This window comes from Oncorhynchus mykiss, chromosome 18, assembly GCF_057628025.1.
Source record: "Oncorhynchus mykiss isolate SJ-2025 chromosome 18, ASM5762802v1, whole genome shotgun sequence".
In the NCBI taxonomy this organism is placed as follows: Eukaryota; Metazoa; Chordata; class Actinopteri; order Salmoniformes; family Salmonidae; genus Oncorhynchus; species Oncorhynchus mykiss.
The window spans coordinates 48117498-48141467 of NC_143039.1; the positions used below are offsets into that span (position 1 = coordinate 48117498).

Consider the following 23970-nt stretch of genomic DNA (forward strand, 5'->3'; position numbering starts at 1 on the left):
ACATCGACAGATTTTGGACCTAGTCGGCTCGGGATTCGAACCAGCGACCTTTCTTTCAAAGCTCTATAATGTCAGCTAAGGAGAGACAGGTGTCACTCACAGTCTCTCCCTTGGATCCGTGTGTCCCCTGTGGCCCTGGCAGTCCCCTGTCTCCCTTCTCTCCCTGCTCTCCGGTGGGCCCAATCAGACCAATCAGACCCGAGTGGCCCTTCTCTCCCTTGTCACCGCCCTCGCCGCGCAGTCCTGGCAAACCTGGCGGTCCCTTGAAGAGAGAGAGAGAGAGATAGAGAGAGAGTGATCACAGCAGCAAGATTTGTGACCTGTTGCCACGAGAAAAGGGCAACCAGTGAAGAACACACACCATTGTAAATACAACCCATATTTATGCTTATTTATTTTATCTTGTGTCCTTTACCATTTGTACATTGTTAAAACACTGTATATATAATGTGTAATGTATATGTGTAATGTTTACTGTTAATTTTTATTGTTTATTTCACTTTATATATTCACTTTATATATTATCTATCTCACTTGCTTTGGCAATGTTAACACATGTTTCCCATGCCAATAAAGCCCTTGAATTGAATTGAATTGAGTGAGATGGTACTGCAGCTTTACAGAGTAAGGATGTGAGTATATTCACTTGAAGCATCAATATAGCCCTGTATGCCAAAATATCAACACAGTGTGGAAGATACAATCTATTATAGATATATTAATGTACATATCAGTGTCTTATCTCACCAGCGGTCCGGGAGGTCCCTTCTGGCCGGAAAGGCCCGGAGAACCCTGCTCGCCCTTGAAGAGATCATCAGAAGCAAGTTAGTGACAAACACATCAAACAGCTCCGTTACACTGGGGTTAAGCTCATGGTAGTAGTGAGGAGCCTAAATTAGGCCCTATAGAGCAAACTGGCAGACAGACTGGCAGACAGACTGGCAGACAGACTGGCAGACAGACTGGCAGACAGACTGGCAGACAGACTGGCAGACAGACAAACAGAGACAGACAGACAGACAGACTCTAGAGCAGTAGACTGAACCACAGACTGAATAGCCTAGTCTGTCCATGGAAGAGTGGGCTCATCTCCCTCACCACTGATCCAGGGAGTCCTCTCAGACCCTCAGTTCCTGGTTTTCCTGGTTGACCCTGAGGTCCGACGGGGCCTGTCTTTCCTGGAGGTCCGTTGGCACCTGGATCTCCCTGGAAAAAAAGAGAGAGAAAAAACCCCATCACACATTGACAGCAGAGAGAGCTATGTACATTTGGTTTCAGGTCTGTCTGGCATGGCCTGTGACTCACTAGGATAGATAACGATCCACAGGGTTAACTGCCAGTGCCAACACACTGAACGATGACCTTTGAACTCTTACCTTAGTTCCCTTCTCTCCCTGTCGTCCCTCTGGTCCTCTCGTTCCAGCAAGACCCTGGGAAAGAAGCGATGTGTAATATTATCAACGTCATGACGTTTCTATGATTGGTTATAGGCCACCTGTAGCATCTATCAAACATAACACATTGAAAACCAACAGATATGACTGTGGATGATAGTTGCGGTGTGGCCTGGTGCGGGTGAACGACCTTACCCTCTTTCCTGGTCCTCCAGGAGGCCCGTTCTCACCAGTGGGTCCAGGAGATCCCTACAGCAGAGAGTATGATTAGAACACTTCAGTGACCTGCAAGGGGTCAATATTAACTATAAAGAACTGAACCTAAATATACACACGGGTAGCTGTTTTTTTGAAGTTGCATAATAATCTACATTCTCGACGGGCCTTAAGGGCGATCTGCCAGGGAGGACATGAACTTTAACCTCGCAGTGCCATCTTATGTTTCAACAGGTGCTTCAAGATGGAAAATACACTTATCACGGGCTTGAACTGAGGTGGTTTAGATTTGTGGATTTGCATGCTTATGGCCACAATGTCCCCTAAACTCTGGGAACATCTTAAGAGGATGTGCTCGACATTACAAGCACTACTCTTGAATTGCTGCAGGGAGCCATTTCGCACAGGAGCGATCGTTGAACAGACAATGTATGACCCAGTAACATCAAATTCATCAAAGCACTTGGTGAAGGAGAGTCCTGGAGAAGAGCCCATGTCGTAACTATAGCAACAGCGAAGGAAGGAAATGAAATAGACGCTGGAGTACGAGGCCACCTACAGCTTGTCCTTGTTCACCGTCCTCTCCTCTCTCTCCCTTTGCTCCGTCCTGACCCTAAAGAAGACAGAGTTATCAGAGATGTGGCCGTTGCTACGACGGCGTTAAGAGTAGATACTTCCTGGGGTTTGTTGATAGAACAAGACACTCATTCATAGATACACCAGCGGTATGAAACGCTACAAACACACAAATTGGAATATCTGTCTCACCACAACAAAACAGATCAAATGAAACGTGCGTGACGAGCGTTTTAGATACTCACTCTGGGGCCGAGTTCACCAGGGGGCCCGGGGTCGCCTGGGAAACCAACAGGGCCCTAGGAGAGAGACACAATGGCATAACGTCAGACACTGAAACATCTAGTGTGGTCAGTACAAGTTGTATTACTAGATTTATCTGTTGAGTATATTTGACGTACAGGGTTTCCCTTGGGTCCGTCGTCTCCAGGGCCTCCTCTTCCACCAGCAGGGCCAGAGGTACCAGGTTGTCCCGCCTCTCCCTTGTCTCCGTGTTCTCCACGTGGGCCCTGCCATTGGACAACAACACTGTCACTCGCCGTGCAATGCATCCCATGTATAGAAACAAAATACGTGCGTACGGGACAATACAGTAGAACCAAAAGATCTATGTCTCACTTTCTTTCCTGGCTCTCCTCCGATTCCAGGTGGTCCGGCTTCGCCAGGCTCTCCCTGTCAACACAACGTTTTCAGTTCTCAGAACGTGTACACACAAACGCATACTCTGATGATTACAACGGAGCATTTCAATCAAGTTCGTGTGAATTTACGTTTACCTTATCTCCCAGGTTTCCAGGGTTACCCACACCACCAGGAGGACCTTGAGGACCCTGAATTAAAAAATAAACATAATTGCATCAATAATGTCAAAACAACAAGAGTCATACCCATAGTAACATATATGACTTCAAATCAACAGGGAGACTAGGTCTTCATGTGGGATGACTTCATAATATCACCAGTAGCATAAAAACTCCATTACAATGAAATCATTCAATATGATTATTCTACGGCGAGGAGAAACTTCTGGAAGGTTTTGAGAGAAGATTGGTACTCACGTCAGCGCCGCTTGAACCAGCAGGGCCACGGGGTCCTGGGGGGCCAGGTGGACCCTAAAGAGACGGATAGGATGAGATGAGCAATATCCTAGTGTGATTCATGCTAGCAATACCTCTTCCTGAACTATTACGATTGGCTTAATAATGATGAGATCCAATCATCTGTTGGGTTGCTCCAATTTGTCGTCGACACTCACCATTGGTCCGACATCTCCCGTCTCTCCCTTCTCTCCTGATGGGCCTGGCAATCCCTACAAGATACATTCACGGTTAGAGATGCCATTGACCTATTGAGTCACAATCACAAGACTAACGTAATGTGGCTAAAATCATGTAGTCACAACAGAAATCCATCATCATACCTGCAGTCCAATGGGACCTGGGGCCCCTGGGAATCCTCTTGATCCTTCATCTCCCTTGGCTCCAAATGGCCCCTGCTGACCTCTGGCTCCTAGTTCTCCATCAGCTCCCTGAACAATGGAGACAGAGAGAGGGGAATATTGAAGGCAACACCTCCGAGGGGCACCAATGCTATGAATTCCTATGTGTCCGATGCAATATTGATAACACACTGTCTGTTGATGGAGTTTCTACTTACAGCAGCACCGGGTTGACCGAGTGGACCCATTGGCCCTGGTGGACCGGGAGGACCCTGTTGACACACAATGTCTCACCGTGAGCAAATGGCGTCACTGTACTTTAGCAGAGACAGTCATACGTACAGTATCTTGTTCAGACACAATAGAGATAAGGAGCAGACAGTAAAAGAATGGCGGTAATGTCTCTCACATGCTCTCCTTTGCCGCCCTTCGCTCCCTTCTGGCCGTGCTCTCCAACCTCACCCTGTAATCCCAAAAAATCCACCACAAAAGCTTTTGTTACGAGAGGTTTGAAATGAGCATTGTGATATCGTCTCACGTGGTAAACCCAGTAATTAGAATATGTGATGGAGATATCACGGTGGTTACTGGCCTTGTCTCCGTCCTCTCCTGGAACTCCGATGGATCCGGCAGCACCTGGCAGACCCACTGGGCCCTGGACACCGTCACGACCAGCCGGGCCGATCGGACCTTTCTCCCCCTGAGAGGGAAGGTGGTGGGGGAGAGAACATATAAGACATAGAGAATAGAGAAGAACAATGACTCGGTCTGACATCACAGCTCTGTACATTGGATATGTTTTGTAAAAGTACTCACGGGCACGCCCTTCTCTCCTGATGGTCCTGGAGGCCCCTGGGGGCCAGGTCTTCCTGGGGGTCCGATGGGGCCTCCACTGCCTCCCTGCCCTCTCTCGCCTGGGGATCCCTGCACAGGTATGATTACAGATGTGATTAAAGCCAAGGTTATGTGGACGTCAACAAGTACTGTGCATGACATTATTTCACAATGAGTCATTTCAGATGTAATTATTGTCAGACGTACAGCTGTTCCGGGAGGTCCTGCTGGGCCTTCGCTTCCTTTCAGTCCGCCGCCTCCCTAAAAAGCAGACAGGAACATGTTAAAACACTAAATGTGCAATCTATATACAATATGACATCTCACCCTGGGACATAGAGAATAGGGTATCAGACACAGAAAGTGTATTGGTCAGACTGCTAACCGGGGTTCCAGGCATTCCTCTCTCTCCGGGGAAGCCTCTCAGTCCTGGGGGTCCATCTTTGCCGGGGCCGCCTTGGGGACCAGGGTCTCCCTTAGTTCCCTCCTTGCCAGAGGGTCCGGAGAGTCCTTGCTCGCCTGGTGGTCCTGGAGGCCCGGGGTGACCGCGCTCGCCCAGGGGTCCAGTCTCTCCTGAGGGACCCTGGGACAATGAAGAGGAGTAATGAAGATGGAAAGTGAATGGTGTAGGTGAATCCATACATTGGATCAAATCCATACATTGGATCAAATCCATACATTGGATCAAATCCATACATTGGATCAAATCCATACATTGGACACTGGACAATGTTAATAAAGAAATGTTGCATTAATCTTACTTGAGGTCCAACAACACCTGGAGGTCCGGGTGGCCCAGTCTTCCCTTGGAATCCCTGTGGAAGAGAAAACAAAATGAATTGGGCCTTGAATAGAGCCTTGCGTAACCCCTAATGCAATCAGTGTAGGTAAACGTGTTTATCGTGTGAGGAAGTAACGGTAGATAAACTTTTTGATTTAAAAGAACACAACGTAGCAAAAGACATGGCACTGTTTATGAGATCCATATATTCCCGATAGCTTGTACCCCACATGGCCGCATGCTCCAGACAAGGAAACAGACTTACAACTTCTCCTCTCTGTCCAGGGTGTCCGGGCAGTCCATCCTTCCCTGGTGGTCCCTGGGTAGGAAATAGAAAAGGGTTAAGGGAAAGAAGTTTCAAACTCTACTAATAAAAATACATCTGAAATGAATCTAGCTATACAGAGTGGATATAATAGCCTTACGGGAGGTCCCTTTGGCCCCGGGAAACCGTTTGCTCCTTGAGGTCCGGGCAGTCCCTGAAAGATACAATGGGAGGAGGACAGGTATAAGTGTCACAACAACAGGTATGCTATAGTGTCACGACAAAGTGTCTACCAGTAAACAAATAAATGATAGCTCAGACAACCTACCCTCTCTCCTGGTGGACCAGATGGGCCGTCACTTCCTGATGTACCCTAGTAAAAAGAAAGCGATAGAAGCTCAGAGTTATTACCATCGATGCAGCTAACCAATATTACAGTCTTATTATGACATGGTGGCCTGTAGGTGAACTGGCAGTGCTGTTGAGCGTTAACCTCCATAAATCTCCTTTGTCACAATTGTCTGTGATGGATGTATTGTTGATTTTGTATTGTAGATATTGTACTATCGATATTGTATTAAAGATATTGTCTTACTTTGGCGCCTGGTTTGCCAGTAGATCCTCTCGGTCCTCTCTGACCTCTGGGGCCCTATTGGAGGGAGTTGGAGAATCAATTAGGAATAATATGGGCATTTGGTTGAGTGGTTCTGATCCACTTCTAGTTGGTTCATCTCTGTAAACTAAGCAAACTGTTGTTTGCTCCTTATCCAATACGAGCCCTGGTGAAATCAGTGGTGGATGAGCTATAAAGAGAGACTTTGATAATCAACAGTGTTATAGATAAGTGGGATTGAGAAGAGTAGAGTAGAACTGTACCGTTGGTCCTCTTTGTCCTCTGGGTCCCAGCTTTCCAATCAGACCCTGAAGAAACACAGACTCCGTGAGACAGACACACAGGCAACATCAGCGTCAACTCCGGCGCAGTTGGCGTTATACACGGATTACGTCGCGCGCAGTACATAGCGTGACAATTTGACTTGACAGCGGAACAGAGTTTTAATTCCCGTCGTTAGCAACCTTACCCTTGTTCCTTTCTCGCCGTTGGTCCCAGGGAATCCTGGGAAACCGAGGGAGCCCTGAAAACACATGAAGCATTGGTTAACCCAGCTTCCATATTGTCAGTCCCTTTAATAAGCTAACGTGTAATTGTTAGAAGGAAACCAGGGTCGACGTTACCTTAGGTCCAAGTCTTCCAGGATAGCCAGGAAGTCCAGGGACACCAAGTTTACCCTGCAATCAGATACAGTCATCAATGACCCTATGACGAACCAATCAAAATGACAAAAACTAGCCAACCAGGTAGATGTGTTATGAGATAAACCAACGTCTGTTCTAGGGAATATGAACCCTCCTCTCACCTTCTCTCCGACCAGGCCGATGGGTCCAAGCTCGCCAGGGGGGCCAACGCGGCCCTTTGGCCCCTCGGGACCGTCCTCTCCCCTGGGGCCGGGCACTCCACCCTCTCCCTGTCAGCAGGAACACACATGGAAACAATCAACACTGGTACAGAAAACACATGCGCATCAATTAAGGGCAAATCAATCCATGAACCTAAAAATTGTAATTCAATTGTATAAAAATAACCACAAGATAAAAAAAAAACATCCCAAATAACTGTGCAACATTTAACATGACCTTGTAAAACAAGACATAATACTTGAATACAATTATTTAGAGGAATCATTTAATAAACTAAATGAATCTTACTCTCTCCCCCTTGACACCAAAGTCTCCTTTGATTCCAGGGAAGCCATCTTCTCCCTAAAAAAGACAACTGAGGTTAAGCTAAAAGGCTTTATATTTATGGTCAATCAAGCGTTTCATGTGGCGACTCAAATGCACAAATTCAAATAAAGTCTTTCTGTGAACTCTTACAACATAAAGAATGATGGAAATGTTTGTGGAATCATATGAAAAGTACTAAACGCCGTATCAATGTCTTCTCATGTTAAGGTCGGCGAGAGAGACAAATAACTTGACACCTGTGTGGCTTTGCTGTCTGAAAGTCTTTCCCAGTACGCCCCCTAGTGGTCCTAAACTAAAAGTACTGGGGCTGACTTTGTTGTTCACAAAATAAACGTTTGTGGGCTGAGAGACATAACTTTACAACATTTCTAAAGGTATGTCCATCAGTCCAACCCAAATTCTACCATAAATGTTTAAGAGGTGTTCACCCACGGCATTGCTGTCATCTTGACACAAGACCAACACTGTACACCACTTTTAACACCCCAGCATCAGTACTCAAAGTAAGGCTACTTCTTTGACTCTTAATCAATGTAGTCCTGCCCTTGAGCTGTTGTTGTCTATTCATGTTCTGTATTATGTCATGCTTCATGTTGTGCGTTGGACCCCAGGAAGAGTAGCTGCTGCTTTCGCAAACAGCTAACGGGGATCCTAATCAAAACTACCAAAATAAAATAGGATGTTTTATTGTCACATATACTATTTGTCAATCAGTGATACACTGGATGAGGTCACCTACCTTCTCTCCTTTGTGACCCTTCAGTCCACGGATACCTTGAGTTCCCTGCAATTACAACACGATTAGGAGGTCAGTCATTAATCAGGCATTATCGTCACAAATGAATAACATTGAATGACGATTTTTAGCCACAGCACTAAGCTCACCTTAATGCCACGAGGGCCAGGATAGCCAATAGTTCCCTGAGGACCGTTGGGGCCCTGTATAAAGATAGGAGAGAGGGTTAATGGTGCACTACCTCACACAAAGACACAACCGTGTAAGACACAACAATTAGGCGGCCATCTTGTATATGACGCGGTGGGGTATTTTGGTGGGGAAGTTGACTACATTCTATCAATACTTTGCAGGAGAAAGATGACTAGAGGAACTCACCTGGTTTCCTTTGGTGCCAACAGGTCCCTCCTTTCCTGGGTGACCCTGTGAGGGGAAGAGAGTAGCAGAGGTCAAGAGAGGCACGGGGGCAACTTCAATTCAACATGTGCTGATCACTTACTCTTACCACTGTGTTCCATGAAAATGCAATAAAGTGCTTTCATCTCAAGCTAAAACGACCGCAGATCACCAGTAACGTTTTCATTGTTCCATTAGAACATGCGGTACTGATGAGTCCAATATAAACCAGTGAGATTGGGACTTACAGGGGGGCCGTCGGCTCCGGACATGCCTGGCAGACCGGGTTTCCCTGTGGGGCCCTGGGAGAGGAGACGAGAGGAAAGGCGTGAGCTGACCGGCTTACTGACGACAGTACTGACAACAACATTGTCATCAACTAAGAAACAAAGTAAACGATACACCTTCAAAATGAGATATTCTGTCTCCTTAATCGTTCCTGGCTAAATTCCTATTCTGAATAGGACGCGCCATGGCGTTCCGCTGGTGGTGACATGTTATGGAGACAAACGTCAAGCCGGTCGGACACTGAATATCTGTATGGAGGTTCATAACGTAGTAATTACACACACCACAGTCATGGATCACTCTGTTATTTTACCTTTTCTCCTGGGGGCCCATGGGCTCCCTGTGGTCCTGGCATTCCCTGAAACAATCACATGTCATACGGTCAGATCTGGTCAGAGATCAGATTGATGCAATACCACAGATTACAGTTGTAACCCTACAACATTGTAAGGAGAAGACAATGAGAATAGTATAATGAGTTCTTTTCAAGTGTTTCAATTAGCTAAAATCTGTCCCCAATGACGTGGCCCCTGCTCTGCGGCATCTCTCACCTGTGTTCCTGAGGTACCCTGCTGCCCTGGGGGGCCTGGCTCTCCTTGGGGACCCTGAGAGAGAAAAGGGGAGCGAGGAGGAAGAGAGAATAGATGGTTTGAGGCTTTAAGAATCGTTTGCTCTCAATGGGAATACACCAATATGTCCACCGAGGACAAGAGGACGGAAAAACATTCACTGTCACTGACCAGGTTTCCTTTAGGACCGTGGGGCCCGTCATTTCCACGCACACCCTGAGAGAGGAAAAAGAAAATAACACATTGAATAAATAGAAAAGATTGCTAGTTATCAATTCAGGGTAAACAACACACATGACCTTAAATAGCCTGCTACAAAATGACTGTCTAGATGTGTACAAGTGAGATGAGCGCGACCCTATACTGTAGGGCCGTTTTAGGGACTGGCATGAGGGTGATGTGGTCTACTGGCACTGTTCCACTGTGGTTCCAGGTCATATAGTTGCCTACTTTAGGGGTGTTTAGTACTTCCAGGGGTAGTATGAGGGTAAAGGAGTCATTCTGGGAGATAGTGAAACTATCCCAGTGCAGGGTTTGCTTGGTCATGGTAATGTTTTAAGGTGCACTGTCATTGGCATAATTTTGCATAATTGTTTGCTTATTTTAACCTAAAAAAAAGGCTTAATACTAGTAATTGATCTTATTTCAAGATATTTAACTTAATACTACAATTAATATAAAATATATTTGGTTTTATCTTGAAATAAGACACATTACTTGTATTAAGCCTTTTGTAGGTTAAAATAAGCAAAATGATCTACCAATGATGTTAGATAATTGAGTTTGTTACAAAAAAATAAGAAAATAACACAAATGTTAAGTTAATTATCACTCAATATAAGATATTTAGGCTTGCTTAGATGTGACTTTCTGCAGTGTAGCTTCACAGCCAAGTGTTTTTTTGAGTGAACCTGACATTCCAGTGTGGTGCACCAATGTGTGTACGTACAGGAGGTCCGGAGATTCCGTTCGGACCTTTAGGACCGAGCAAACCACGAGGTCCCTAAAGACAAGAGCAAATCAACACGTTGACTTAACACAGAGAGAAGGAGCCTGGAACTGGTCAACAACAAGCAAGCTAAAACAGCTAGTCGCTATAAACAAACATAATACACCCAAAAACATGGAATGGTGACGACGGTAGTGAGGAAGGAGCCAATGTCAACGGTAGCGTCAGAAACACACTCACAGGTTCACCTGGAAGTCCTCTGGGTCCGATGTCTCCGTCGTCTCCCTGGGAACAACAGACACAGACAGACAAAGGTGAATGACAGAGACAGAATGTGAGGAAGGAGGAAGGAGTTTGACAGATAAACGGGATCACATTAAAAATGAAGGTAAACTCAGTGTGTGAAGTTATAGGTTAAGTGGCCACTGTAGTTCTGGCTGATAGACTCGGAGTTGTACGGATCTCTATGGGGACATGGGACTGATAGGTCAATGTCTGATGTTACGCCAAACTACTTACCCTCTCTCCGTCCTCTCCAGGACCTCCTTGGGGTCCCAATCCTCCGGTATCACCCTAGAATGGTGGAACAGAGAGGGAGAGAAAACATATTAAACAACAGCATGCTTAACCACACTTCTATTCACTCTGTTTTCTTTGATTTGATTGGACAGGGTCCTCCTTCCTGGTTCATAATCTTGAGTCACAATAGATCCAGACCGAGTTGGTTGGTTTTCCCAATCCCTTGATATAACACGATTTCCATTCATTTGATAATCAACCTCTCTTTGATGAGTCCTCTACTATATGTCTAAGGTGGTGTGATGTGTGACCTTTGACCTTGAACTCACCCTGTGTCCTTTGTCCCCAGGCAATCCAGGCAGGCCATCGAAACCGCGGTCACCCTGCCAGAGACAGACACGTCGTGTAAGGTGGCGGAGAAAACGAATTAGAGCACAGTAGCAACAACACAATACCGTGGCGTGTTCGAGACACAGTTGGAAGTCTGAGTCACATACAATCCACACTGAGAACGGAAAAATATCAAATGTGACCTGAACCATGTTTAAAAAGCAGCCCACATGCAAAGTGCTGACCACACAGAGACAGTTTCAGAGAAATGCGTGATCATAGAAACAGAATTGGGAAGAAAAGACACAAATGATGTTTACAACGAAACTAGCAGCTGAGAGCTTGCCTTAGGCCCACCCTCTCCTGGCATGCCCCTGGCTCCATCAGCTCCAGCACGACCCTGAGGAGAGAGGGAACCACAGCGTTCACATCTTCTGTCACAGAATCTAATCTGCATGGCTGTAGACATAGCACACCACTTAGCGTGAAGTAATGTACTGGCACGCATACAAGCAGTATGCACGTATCAACATTGGAAGGTAGTCATAGAGTGAATCCGAAAGGGCACCTTATTCCCTACGAAGTGCACTACTTTTGACCAGGGCGCATACGGAATAGGCTGCCGTTTCGGCCGCATCCGTAAAGACAGTCACGGGGATCAGACGGCGCTCACTTACCCTTCTTCCTGATTTGCCGGGAGGTCCGCTCAAACCCTGTGGTCCTCTGGGGCCCTGAAGAACAAAATAGATGTCTGTGATGAATGCCTGTCTGAATTGAGTATCAATAATAAACACATACAGAGAAACAGTCTCTACCTCCACTTTACAGTTGAGGAAAAACAACCGTCTCTTTGGAACTGACCAGCACTACAGTGGTGTAAAGGAACCTACATAAAGCCCGTCTGTGGTCAGAGCCAGACAAGGGGAAAGAGGTCCACGGACGTGGTTCTGGGATATCTCTTTACCTGAGGTCCAGGATCCCCACCTTCACCCTTCAGCCCAGCACTTCCAGGGGTACCCTGAGATAGAACAGAAACCATCATTACTGCGGAGCAACACACAGACGTCCGTCGAATAGCCCAGCCACTCTGTTTCCTTCATCTCCTTGACGATCTGGGGGACCATCAGTATATGGTCAATATTCTGGCACATCGTTTGATTGTGAATGAAGGAAATGCGATGGAGGAAGGGTGACGGTACACACCAGGGGTCCTGTGCGTCCAGTGTAGCCCATTGGTCCGGGTGGTCCCTTCAGAGCCAGCTAGGAGAAAGGAGAAACAAACAAGATGTCAGCACTTACCCATTACTCAGACTATTCTTGAACACACGCTGAAGAACAACATGAGAACCTCTTAAAGAACACTGCCCGAAAGAGATTGTGTTCAACCTGCATGTTGTCCTGATGTTGTGTTTGTTAAATCATTTTGGGGTGTTTTGTCGAGCGCGCTAAAGCTGTGTGATAAACCAGTGGGACGGACAGTGTTAACCTCTCATCACTCACCCTGGCCTGAGACAGAATGGCCTGAGCCTGGGCTTCCTGCGCTGAGACCATAGGACCCTTGTCACCTCCACTGCTTCCGAAACGGAACTACAGAGAGGGAAAAAAATGGTCACCAAATACAACATCTTCAACCCATTGTCCTAATAGGAGGAGTAAATAATACTGAGGTGGAGCATGGGAGGGAGGATTGAAGGGTCAATGAGAGAAAACAGAGTGAGAGAAGGAGAGGGACAGAAACAGAGGTCAGGAGGTGATGTAAGGGTGGGTCTTGGAGACGATTGACAGGAGGGCACTCACGGGCAGCATGACGGACGTTCCAGGAGGGCCTGGCACCCCATCGGCACCAGCGATACCAGCCTTTCCAGGGAGGCCCTACGGGAGGAGAAACCAGCACAGCCCAGTCAGCCTCCACAACAAGACAACTACATCTCAACCATCGACAAACCCGGATAGAAAATAGAACTTTATCAGAACCACAGACATAAATATAAAGATTAAGACTCACCCTCTCGCCAGGATCACCGACAGAGCCAGGAGGGCCAGATGGGCCATTAGGTCCCGGGAGACCCTAAGAGAGAAGGAGAGGATGGTGGGGCGAGTACAGTAAGTAAAGGTGTTCTATTCTACCAGACACAATTCAGTAGAAAGAGGCGGACGAAGTGCACTTACTGCCTGTCCCTCTGGTCCCGGAGGTCCCTCAATCAACATACCCTGTGAAGAACGCAAAAACACGGAGAGTGTGAGAGAGGGGGTGGCATTTAAAATTCTTCCCATAGAAATCCCAAATGGAACGCTAAACTGCTTCTTGTGAAGCTTATGGTGGTGCCCCCTGTAGATGGGGAGGTCACAGTGCACGGGAGTAGCTAGAATAACTCAACGACAACGTGAATGGCAACTCACAGGCTCAAGGACAGCAGGCTCTCCCTTCTCGCCTTTTACGGCGCTCACTGAGGCCTGAGGAAAACACACATGTAACCCACAATACAGCACAGTCAATGCATATGCCTACAGACCCGACACACACTCCACCAAGAGCTTTGGTCAAACCTGCCGGCGTGACGTGCAGCCAACAGAGTGAGGTAGAAATAATCATAGAGGTGGGAAATAGTCATAAAAGCAACGACATGAGGACAGTTGGTTCACACGTGACCCTAAGGTAGCTCAAAATTGTTCTATGGCACGGCCCTTGGCGAAATGAGCTGTTGTAGCGTTTGTTTGTAAAAGCAAGGGGACTATTTCAACGGTTATCCATTTCTCAATGGCATCGTTACATAGGACATTTTGTAGCTCCTTATCAAACTGAATAAATTAATGGATCGTAATCAAGTTACAGGAGACATGCCTGCAAATGATGTGCGCTGGGTTGATAATACCAACATAGTGTTAATGAGAGATACATTCAGTGCAGACAGAATATATACCGGGGGTCTTTACTACTAAAGGCAAAACGAACAGAGTGGGTTTGAATCATAAAATGATTGCCTGAAAAATATTGCTTTTTACAAGGTTGTAGAAGCAATAAAGTTCACCTGTTTTTATGTCTGAAGTATTGTAATCGTAAGAGTAGTCTAAAGAGACCACAGTGTCTACAAGTGTAGAAACAAATCATGTAAGTCCAGCCCCTCGTTGGGCGCCAACTTTTCTCACAAAAAAAGTCTTCAGGGCATCCTTCCCTCAGGGTCGACCTATAACCTCAAGCTTAATAGCAAGTCCAAATCAAGCCATACACATAGAGAGGCATTAAAAACAAATGAGATCCGAGCCAGATCATTTGCTGCGCCTTTAGTACCTCTTTGTGTATGCATACTAAGTAGAGTATACACCGAGTATACACAAATCATATTTCACATCCTGTTAGGATTGAAATCAAGACTGTGGAAGCGGAGTGACTTACGCCTCCCTCGTCTGTCACAGCGGACAGAGCGGGGCCCATGTTGCCCCCGGTCTCTCCCTCAGGCAGGGGCTCGTTGTAGTCCTTGTAGGAATAATCATATTCCTTCATGCCCAGGTCTCCGGTCACATACTCCTCCTCAGTAAAGGCCTCGACCTCACCCCCTGCCTTGGCCAACTCTACCTCCTCTGCCACCAACGTTCCCTCCACCTGGGGCAGAGCGATGACGGAATGGAGGTGCCAAAGAAGAGAAAAAAAGGAGAGATGGAGAAAGAGAGAAGGGATAGGAAGAGAAAGAGAGGAGGACGAAGAGGATGACCGAAAAGAAATCCAAGATATTGATGAAAAGTAAAGTGACAGTAATGTCAATAGAGGGAAAAGGATGACAGTGAATGACAGATGAAGAAGCAGAGAGATATCGGGAGAAAAGGAGACGGCAGAGAGTGTGGTAAGTCTTACCTTTTGCGTAACACATACACTGACAAAGGGACATAGAGCATAGTGACACCTGGTGGACATCAAAAGAACAGCCAGTTCTTCAGGTAATTTCCTCACCAAAGCATGGAAAGCTTAAGGCTTCATGAATTCATTAAGGGCCTCCTGGTCTTTCTGAGGCCATCATCTCTTACACATGTAGGCTTACAATAATGCCATGTTTCCACCAAAGCTTTTCTGGTTTTTCACCAGCTTGTGTGTTTGTGTCTAATGATTGAGTTATAGAAAAGAAAGTAGAATAATTGTGGGCTAGCAATACCCTAATAGGTCATACAGTATAATAGTTTTGTTTTTAAGACTCACTGACACAAACACACAATGGAGGTGAAGCACCCCACTTTGTGAAAACAAAAGCTGCTGCTATTTTGCAAAGCTATTAATAAGTTATTTTATCTATTCAACTTACCACTGCTGGTTATGTAAAACATTTAGTAAAAGAGCCGACATTGGTTATATAGATAAAAAATGACTGAATAGAATGCTGGCTATTGAAATAAAGTAACCTATTTATTTCGATGTTTTACCATTTCTTTGAAGATAATAATGAAAGAATATATTCCTATAAAATAAAGAGGACATGAAACAGAACTGTGAGGAAAGAGTCACACATTCAGGCTGATAGGGCTGAGGATAGCCACTATAATTCCCTCTCAAAATGCAGTTAGATATGCTGTCAAACGAGAATGCATGATATCCATTCCTTTGTTGTGTATATCAAATATTCTTATGCGACTCTCATTTTCTCAAGGTTTTTTGTTCTCATTTCAAGACGAAGTGTGTTATCAAATAGAATCTTGATATGAGAACTAAAAATGATCTTGGGTTTAGGGAAAATGAGAGCCACGTGAAAATGTTTGATAGGCCAAAATGAATGTGGTGCATTCCTCTTTGAAAAAGTGTGGCATGTCTCATAGCAATGGTGGCAATTTTTGGTTAGGATTGTTATAGTACGCGACAACTTGATACACTACTTTGTTAAACTACTGGATGGCTGGGCTCACCTCCACATAGAAATTAATAGGAAGTATATAATAGTAACGAATGTGTATTAACTTTAGCTGGGGGAGTCTTTTGAACTAGTGTGATGGCCTTCTCCCACTGTTTCGCTATGTGCGGTTTACCTGGCCAGTGGTCGCTTCTTGTCCAATCACCTCACTCTCTGGCTGTAGGACCGCCTCCTCATAATAATAATCCGACTCTGTAGGGGTGTGGCCAGCCTCAGAATTTGCCGTTTCTACATCCTGATTGGTCAGTTCAAGAAGAGGTGGGGGGGGGGACCAAGTTGGAGGTAGGCAGGTTTAAATGAGAAACGGTGGTCAGGATCATGACTGATGTTTTTAAAGAAAGGACGAGACACATTACAGGGGATGTTTGTCAGGTAAAAAGACAAAACAATGAGTTTTGCCAACGAGTTCTCTGGCAAAACATGTTTTCAAAGTGTAGAAAATACACTTTGAGTTAGAAAGACATTTTCGCAGTTCAAAAAATCTTGACGACTATAAATGTTGCCATCCGCAAGATTTAGGAAATCATCGAGATCAACTGTCCATGCTGAAATGTCTTTCTTGAATTCCCTGAACAAATTTGACTGTAAAAAGAAAGCCACAATGCCATGACAGGTTCATGAGGCCAAGTCTGCTCTTCTGCCGATGTCAGAAGGTTAGAGAAGGCCTCAACTTGACAAATCCTGGTGAGAATCGATGATCACTGTTATAAATGGTGGATGCATATTTTGTTCGGTCTCCTCCGTGAAGTGGGACAGACTTTAACCAGAGACACGGGAAAAGGTTTGTACCACAAAAAGCAGCCTCACAGAACAAGTTCAACTAGTTCCAGAGGTATTTGCAATAACTAAATAGTTACTCGTTTTCAACACTTATCTGAGAATTGTAATACATATGGTTTCGACATTTCACCTTCTTTTGTTGAGAAACCATCTTAGCGCTTCATTACATTAACATACTCACCCATGTGAATAGTAATCGAGCCAGAGGTCTACGGTGTACACGGAATGAAGTTGAACTGATACCTAAGCATGTTTAGCGTGCTTAATTTCTGTGAGACTGCTTCAATCATATTAAACTCAAATATGATCAGGACAAGGACCCCAGTCTTTGAGTGAACACACGTTTTGAAGAGAAGAAAAGACAGAGAGAAATGGGAAACATGTTGTTGTGCGGTCTGCAGATTGTGTGGGTAGGTACGTTTTCCTGTCTTCAATTTTCCGTGTAAGAAAGACATGCACACAGCTCATTATTATTTCGTTATTATTTCATGATAAAAAAAATAAATAAAAAAGAAGACAACAGGCCTTGTGTGAACGTTGAGAACAGATTCAGAGTTTCAGGAGCGTTGAAGGAGAGTTTGTAAGGAAACGGAGAGGAGACTGTACAGGTAGCCATGCGTCAATATGACAGTCTGTTACACCGCTATATCATATAGGTTCTCACCATCATATAGATATATAAACGGAAGAGAGGGTCCAGGTTGATATGGGCCAACTTCCTTTCTGAGGTCCAGGTTGTCCACCACCTAGGTTTTACACTAAATTCTATAGTGGTTCGGGGGGTTTCAGTTGAAAAAGCATTGCAGTCACAAAACCGTCAAACTCTGCATCTTTTAGCTTTATAGATTTGTAAATCCAAGATTTGTAAATTATGATATGTATAATTTAGACAAGTATAAATCAGGTAGTTATTCTATAGATATGACTATGAAACAAATAAGTCACAGCTTTGTAGTATTACTGTAATCTACAGTGCCTTGCGAAAGTATTCGGCCCCCTTGAACTTTGCGACCTTTCGTCACATTTCAGGCTTCAAACATAAAGATATAAAACTGTTTGTGAAGAATCAACAACAAGTGGGACACAATCATGAAGTGGAACGACATTTATTGGATATTTCAAACTTTTTTAACAAATCAAAAACTGAAAAATTGGGCGTGCAAAATTATTCAGCCCCTTTACTTTCAGTGCAGCAAACTCTCTCCAGAAGTTCAGTGAGGATCTCTGAATGATCCAATGTTGACCTAAATGACTAATGATGATAAATACAATCCACCTGTGTGTAATCAAGTCTCCGTATAAATGCACCTGCACTGTGATAGTCTCAGAGGTCCGTTAAAAGCGCAGAGAGCATCATGAAGAACAAGGAACACACCAGGCAGGTCCGAGATACTGTTGTGAAGAATTTTAAAGCCGGATTTGGATACAACAAGACTTCCCAAGCTTTAAACATCCCAAGGAGCACTGTGCAAGCGATAATATTGAAATGGAAGGAGTATCAGACCACTGCAAATCTACCAAGACCTGGCCGTCCCTCTAAACTTTCAGCTCATACAAGGAGAAGACTGATCAGAGATGCAGCCAAGAGGCCCATGATCACTCTGGATGAACTGCAGAGATCTACAGCTGAGGTGGGAGACTCTGTCCATAGGACAACAGTATATTGCACAAATCTGGCCTTTATGGAAGAGTGGCAAGAAGAAAGCCATTTCTTAAAGATATCCATAAAAAGTGTTGTTTAAAGTTTGCCACAAGCCACCTGGGAGACACACCAAACATGTGGAAGAAGGTGCTCTGGTCAGATGAAACCAAAATGTAACTTTTTGGCAACAATGCAAAACGTTATGTTTGGCGTAAAAGCAACACAGCTCATCACCCTGAACACACCATCCCCACTGTCAAACATGGTGGTGGCAGCATCATGGTTTGGGCCTGCTTTTCTTCAGCAGGGACAGGGAAGATGGTTAAAATTGATGGGAAGATGGATGGAGCCAAATACAGGACCATTCTGGAAGAAAACCTGATGGAGTCTGCAAAAGACCTGAGACTGGGACGGAGATTTGTCTTCCAACAAGACAATGATCCAAAACATAAAGCAAAATCTACAATGGAATGGTTCAAAAATAAACATATCCAGGTGTTAGAATGGCCAAGTCAAAGTCCAGACCTGAATCCAATCGAGAATCTGTGGAAAGTATTAACTTAAGGGGGCTGAATAATTTTGCACGCCCAATTTTTCAGTTTTTGATTTGTTCAAAAAGTTTGAAATATCCAATAAATGTCGTTCCACTTCATGATTGTGTCCCACTTGTTGTTGATTCTTCACAAAAAAATACAGTTTTATATCTTTATGTTTGAAGCCTGAAATGTAGCAAAAGGTCGCAAAGTTCAAGGGGGCCGAATACTTTCGCAAGGCACTGTATGTAAGTAATATACCCATGGTGAAGGTATGTATCGTTGTGTGAAAAAAAATATTATCTGCGCACCAAATGTGTCTGAAAAAAAAGTCTAAACTCTTAGACCTAAAACTTGGCACTAAAACTATTATCCGTTTTAAGCAGACACTTCAAGTCTGCTTGTTGAACGGACATTTGCAGTAAAATCTGGATGGAGAACGACCTGGTTCCCAGAAGGGAGAGGTGGAAGATACAGCTCTGGACTGCCACCACGGGCTCTTTGTTTGTACCTGTTGATAACCGTTGCCCGGTTTCTTCTTTGGTTTTTCCGGCACAGGGACAACGGTGCCACTGAGTGCAGTCTTGCCAAAGGGAGGCATTTTTTGGGTCATCGATTTGATGTTATTTACATCAAGCGCCACCTTGGTTTTCTCTGGCAGCTCTTTCTTTGGTGCAGGTTTGGTGAAGGGAGGAACTTTGATGATGACCGACTCTGTTGGTTTGGCTTTAGTGATCTCGGTTTTTACTACTTTAACTTTGACTTCGGTTTCTGGTTTTCCTGGTTTCACTTTGCTGACCACAGTTTTTTCTATTTGAACTTTGGTGACTTTTCTTTCTGTCGGGGCTTTAGTGGTTCCAGGTTTGGCTGCTCCTACACCGTTGCCATTAGCTTTTCTGTAACTGCCGCTTTTCCTATCACCATTAACTTTCTTATCCTCAGCAGTTTTACCGTTGCCATTAACTTTGGCCTCACCTTTTACTTTCTTCTCAACTACAGGTTTGGCATTGCCATTGACCTTGGAATTACCATTTAGTTTCTTCTCTACTACAGGCTTGCCATGGACTTTTTTTCCACTGCCATTTTTGGTGGCAGGTGTAGGCTTGACCACTGGTGTGACTGCAGTGGGTTTGATCTTGGCCAGGAGGACTTCAATTGCAGTTGGTTTGGCTTTGGCTTGTTTGGCCGGGGAAGGCTTGGCTTTGGTGGGCTTGGCGGCAGCAGGTTCGGTTTTAGCTAGTTTGGCTGTGGCAACTTTGGCCTCAAGCTTGGCAATCTCTGCTTTCGCAGGTTTGGATGGGGCAGGTTTTGCCGCCTTAACTACTACAGGTTTTGCAGCCTTAACTACTACAGGTTTTGCAGCCTTAACTACTACAGGTTTTGCAGCCTTAACTACTACAGGTTTTGCAGCCTTAACTACTACAGGTTTTGCCGCCTTAACTACTACAGGTTTTGCAGCCTTAACTACTACAGGTTTTGCAGCCTTAACTACTACAGGTTTTGCAGCCTTAACTTCTACAGGTTTTGCCGCCTTAACTACTACAGGTTTTGCAGCCTTAACTTCTACAGGTTTTGCCGCCTTAACTACTACAGGTTTTGCCGCCTTAACTACTACAGGTTTTGCAGCCTTAACTACTATAGGTTTATCTGCCTTAACTACTACAGGTTTGCGTTTGTCAGCATTGCCATTGGCATCCTTCTGTCGTTTATGCACATTGGTTGTGTTGTGTTGTAGTTTGTGAGGGTGGGTGGGTGTTGAGAGAGGAGAGGTAGAGAGATACATTGGGGGTGGGAGGGGATGAAGGGACAAGGGATGGATAGAAGAAGAGAGAAAGACAAGGGTGGATGTTTTGAGACAATGATTTAAAGATAGCTTAGGCTTGGGTGATTAACTGAGACTGTTCTGGCATTACTGGATACAGCAGAAAGTGGGCATCTATAAAAAATAATTTGTGTCAATGTAGCACAGGAAAGATGGGAAATAAGCATTTTATAGCCAATTGAAACCTTGACTAATCGGAACAGGGTAGGAATGTAGTTATTTGCCAACGGCAACGCTCAAATTACAACAGGGGTCCGTGTAGAAGGATCTTTTGGCAGTCAATTTAATACCGTGTGTAGCCTAATACTCAGCACGTACAGTACTGATGGATGCTGATCTCTCCAGTAATGCCATTCTCCAGATTAAAAAAAGCAGCATCTCTGTGCTAATGAAAACTGGAACCTGTGGCTGGCGGAGGCACTGGGGATATAACGGTCAGGTAAAGCTGTAGCCAAGGACACACTGAGAAGCCTCTGATGCACTGAGCCGTCCAACTGCAAGAGAGCTGTGAGCTCATAGCCACAGGGAAGCAGCAGCACTGCGCAAAAGTTAGTTTGACTGGGGCGTGATCTGATATCGTGACTAGATGAAGGAAATACACAGATGGGAACAGATATATTCAAATGAAAGGCAAATACAAAAATATGTACAGTTTGTATGCATATATGTAGAGAATAGCTCATTGGACATGCTATGGGAAACATGTATATTACACATAATGAGATATTGACAACAAAGGGATAATATAGCATAAAAAAGGGACATTAACAAACAAGTATTTAGACAGGCAGTGAAACCAAGACACAGAGAGATTCACAGACAAATGGGCAGACGGGCATATTTAAACTCATAGACAGATTCATTGAGACCTTAAATTGACCAAACGACAGGTAGACCGATAACACAGTCAAATATGTGGACGCATGCGGTGACCTTTATACATACGACAAGCAGAAAGGCAGTTGTTAATCCCATAATGAAACAGACATGCCAATGACACGTTAATACAGACACACCTGATGCATAGACGCCCTTTCTCACCCACTGCTGCCTGGGTTGAATAATCCCTCTCCATCCTCAACTAGTCATTTTATACAAATGCTCTATTGTTTTATCATAAGAATTTGCTTAAACTGAGACTCAGACTCCGGGATATGACACTACCACTGAGTCTACCTTTAATGCTTATTTTGGCACAAAACATGTACTGCATTAAGTTGTTATTTCCAAGTTGAGGGTAATAATCATATGAGCAATGGCAAAAAAAGATATCAAAATATATTGCCCATTGTTTTGTATTCATTCATTTTCCTTCCTTCTCTTGACAGTTGGTCCGGCCCAGTGTGGCCAGAGAATAAGGGAGAGAGGGGCAGTGTGGCCAGAGAATAAGGGAGAGAGGGGTAGTGTGGCCAGAGAATAAGGGAGAGAGGGGCAGTGTGGCCAGAGAATAAGGGAGAGAGGGGCAGTGTGGCCAGAGAATAAGGGAGAGAGGGGCAGTGTGGCCAGAGAATAAGGGAGAGAGGGGCAGTGTGGCCAGAGAATAAGGGAGAGAGGGGCAGTGTGGCCAGAGAATAAGGGAGAGAGGGGCAGTGTGGCCAGAGAATAAGGGAGAGAGGAGCAGTGTGGCCAGATAATAAGGGAGAGAGGGGCAGTGTGGCCAGAGAATAAGGGAGAGAGGGGCAGTGTGCTCAGAGAATAAGGGAGAGAGGGGCAGTGTGGCCAGAGAATAAGGGAGAGAGTTTCAGTGTGCCCAGAGAATAAGGGAGAGAGGGGCAGTGTGGCCAGAGAATAAGGGAGAGAGGGGCAGTGTGTGTGCTGTACCTGAACCCCCAGTGCCCCAACATTGTAAACATACCTACACATCCTCATATATACCACAATGACAACATGTAAATGACATTCCTGCAACATTAATAACACAATGTTAATTCAATGTGATGGGTGAGGTGAAACGAGGTGATGTAAGAGGATGAGTGGTCGTGTGAAGGACATCATGAGAAGGGCAGCATTAAAGAGGAGAAATAGAGTGACAGGGAGAGAGGCATGGCGACCTAAACTTTCACAATAATATAAGGGATTTCTTAAAGTCGGAATTCCCTCTCATTGCAAAACATGTACAGAAAGATGTACAAAAATGTCATTCTATTTTCATGTACTGAGCCTGAAACCTATATTTCCCTTCATACCTCTTTCTCGGTGCCTCTCTCTCTCCCTCCTTTCCCTCTATTTTGATTCTCTTCCTCCCAATTTACCACCTGGTTGGGGGGAGGGGGAGGTGGACAGAGAGGGGGGGGTCTGTTGTTCCCCCATAATAATAGAGTTACTCATGGTCATCTTGCTCCTCATCAAAGCACTGAGAGAGATGGCGGTGTGGGCAAGAGGGTCACCAGGCAGAGGAATGGAGGACAGGAGGGGCGAAGAGTGAGTTTGAAAGGGAGAGAAAGGTAGAGGGGGTGGAGAGGAATGCATGAAAGGAGAGAGTGGGGGGGGGGGATATGGTGGGGATGAGTGCATTGATTGGAAAAGTAAATAAAAGCAATGTTTTTCGATTCATTAGGCCTCCGTGTGTCGATTAATGTCCGGAGCGCTTGTAATGGAGACACATGGAGGGTCTAGATGAATGAGAAAACCACACAGCACTCATTTCAGCAGCATTTCTAAAACGTCTGTGATCGTCATGAAACTTCTCCATAGTCATGAAATGAAATGACGAAGAGTAGAGAAACTGTCTGGTTGTATCATCCTCTTTCCCCAACCTCTCTGTCTTCCATTTTGTTCTAAAAAAACCCCATTGTATTCAAGTTGAGTTCAAATCAACTGTGATGCAACGCTTGTGTCTTCATTACAATACGTCTTGCATCAGGATTTCAACAAACCCAAACAAATTGAAAAACTCCATTTGACCTGACTTGACTTTTGCTCAGTGTCTCATCAGTTTGCCTGTATTACTGAAGTGCAACAGCATTGTTTTTATTGTGTGTGGTTTTGTAGTGGGCTCTCTTTTCATTTAATTCCCTCAGAACACACGTAGGCGAGGTGGAAAGTGGATAGATACAAATTCACAAAGCGAGAGGACAGAGCAGCACTTTGATGACTTCCTGGAGCGGTCGATGTCTGGGGATGACGAGGCCTCACCGCCTTTAGTGAGCAGAGGAGTTTGCGTGGACATGCCACCATATCAGCGGTTATTGGGTTTAGGGTGGC

The 23970-nt window shown here is 44.9% G+C and overlaps 1 protein-coding gene across 4 annotated transcripts in view; it reads right to left on the reverse strand.

The window, feature by feature from the left end:
- Positions 1 to 23970, reverse strand: part of LOC110496231 (uncharacterized) — a 49736-nt gene that overhangs the window by 11718 nt on the left and 14048 nt on the right. The window contains exons 6-57 of one of the 4 annotated variants that reach the window (XM_036952789.2): positions 19456 to 20643; positions 16105 to 16224; positions 14492 to 14698; positions 13498 to 13551; positions 13267 to 13308; positions 13103 to 13165; positions 12895 to 12969; positions 12598 to 12684; positions 12301 to 12357; positions 12062 to 12115; positions 11775 to 11828; positions 11444 to 11497; positions 11097 to 11150; positions 10768 to 10821; positions 10489 to 10533; positions 10249 to 10302; positions 9471 to 9515; positions 9282 to 9335; positions 9044 to 9088; positions 8691 to 8744; positions 8425 to 8469; positions 8196 to 8249; positions 8050 to 8094; positions 7272 to 7325; positions 6923 to 7030; positions 6741 to 6794; positions 6587 to 6640; positions 6381 to 6425; positions 6100 to 6153; positions 5833 to 5877; positions 5665 to 5718; positions 5505 to 5558; positions 5220 to 5273; positions 4844 to 5041; positions 4666 to 4719; positions 4441 to 4548; positions 4217 to 4324; positions 4034 to 4087; positions 3843 to 3896; positions 3607 to 3714; positions 3442 to 3495; positions 3245 to 3298; positions 2963 to 3016; positions 2805 to 2858; positions 2588 to 2695; positions 2432 to 2485; positions 2170 to 2223; positions 1590 to 1643; positions 1377 to 1430; positions 1099 to 1206; positions 748 to 801; positions 101 to 262 (exon numbers count right to left, since the gene is read on the reverse strand). In XM_036952789.2, coding sequence (XP_036808684.2) covers positions 101 to 262; positions 748 to 801; positions 1099 to 1206; positions 1377 to 1430; positions 1590 to 1643; positions 2170 to 2223; positions 2432 to 2485; positions 2588 to 2695; positions 2805 to 2858; positions 2963 to 3016; positions 3245 to 3298; positions 3442 to 3495; positions 3607 to 3714; positions 3843 to 3896; positions 4034 to 4087; positions 4217 to 4324; positions 4441 to 4548; positions 4666 to 4719; positions 4844 to 5041; positions 5220 to 5273; positions 5505 to 5558; positions 5665 to 5718; positions 5833 to 5877; positions 6100 to 6153; positions 6381 to 6425; positions 6587 to 6640; positions 6741 to 6794; positions 6923 to 7030; positions 7272 to 7325; positions 8050 to 8094; positions 8196 to 8249; positions 8425 to 8469; positions 8691 to 8744; positions 9044 to 9088; positions 9282 to 9335; positions 9471 to 9515; positions 10249 to 10302; positions 10489 to 10533; positions 10768 to 10821; positions 11097 to 11150; positions 11444 to 11497; positions 11775 to 11828; positions 12062 to 12115; positions 12301 to 12357; positions 12598 to 12684; positions 12895 to 12969; positions 13103 to 13165; positions 13267 to 13308; positions 13498 to 13551; positions 14492 to 14698; positions 16105 to 16224; positions 19456 to 20643 — 4728 coding nt within the window. The remainder of the gene's footprint in view (positions 1 to 100; positions 263 to 747; positions 802 to 1098; positions 1207 to 1376; positions 1431 to 1589; positions 1644 to 2169; positions 2224 to 2431; positions 2486 to 2587; positions 2696 to 2804; positions 2859 to 2962; positions 3017 to 3244; positions 3299 to 3441; positions 3496 to 3606; positions 3715 to 3842; positions 3897 to 4033; positions 4088 to 4216; positions 4325 to 4440; positions 4549 to 4665; positions 4720 to 4843; positions 5042 to 5219; positions 5274 to 5504; positions 5559 to 5664; positions 5719 to 5832; positions 5878 to 6099; positions 6154 to 6380; positions 6426 to 6586; positions 6641 to 6740; positions 6795 to 6922; positions 7031 to 7271; positions 7326 to 8049; positions 8095 to 8195; positions 8250 to 8424; positions 8470 to 8690; positions 8745 to 9043; positions 9089 to 9281; positions 9336 to 9470; positions 9516 to 10248; positions 10303 to 10488; positions 10534 to 10767; positions 10822 to 11096; positions 11151 to 11443; positions 11498 to 11774; positions 11829 to 12061; positions 12116 to 12300; positions 12358 to 12597; positions 12685 to 12894; positions 12970 to 13102; positions 13166 to 13266; positions 13309 to 13497; positions 13552 to 14491; positions 14699 to 16104; positions 16225 to 19455; positions 20644 to 23970) is intronic. The other 3 variants (XM_036952792.2, XM_036952793.2, XM_036952794.2) reach the window with 3 other exon arrangements.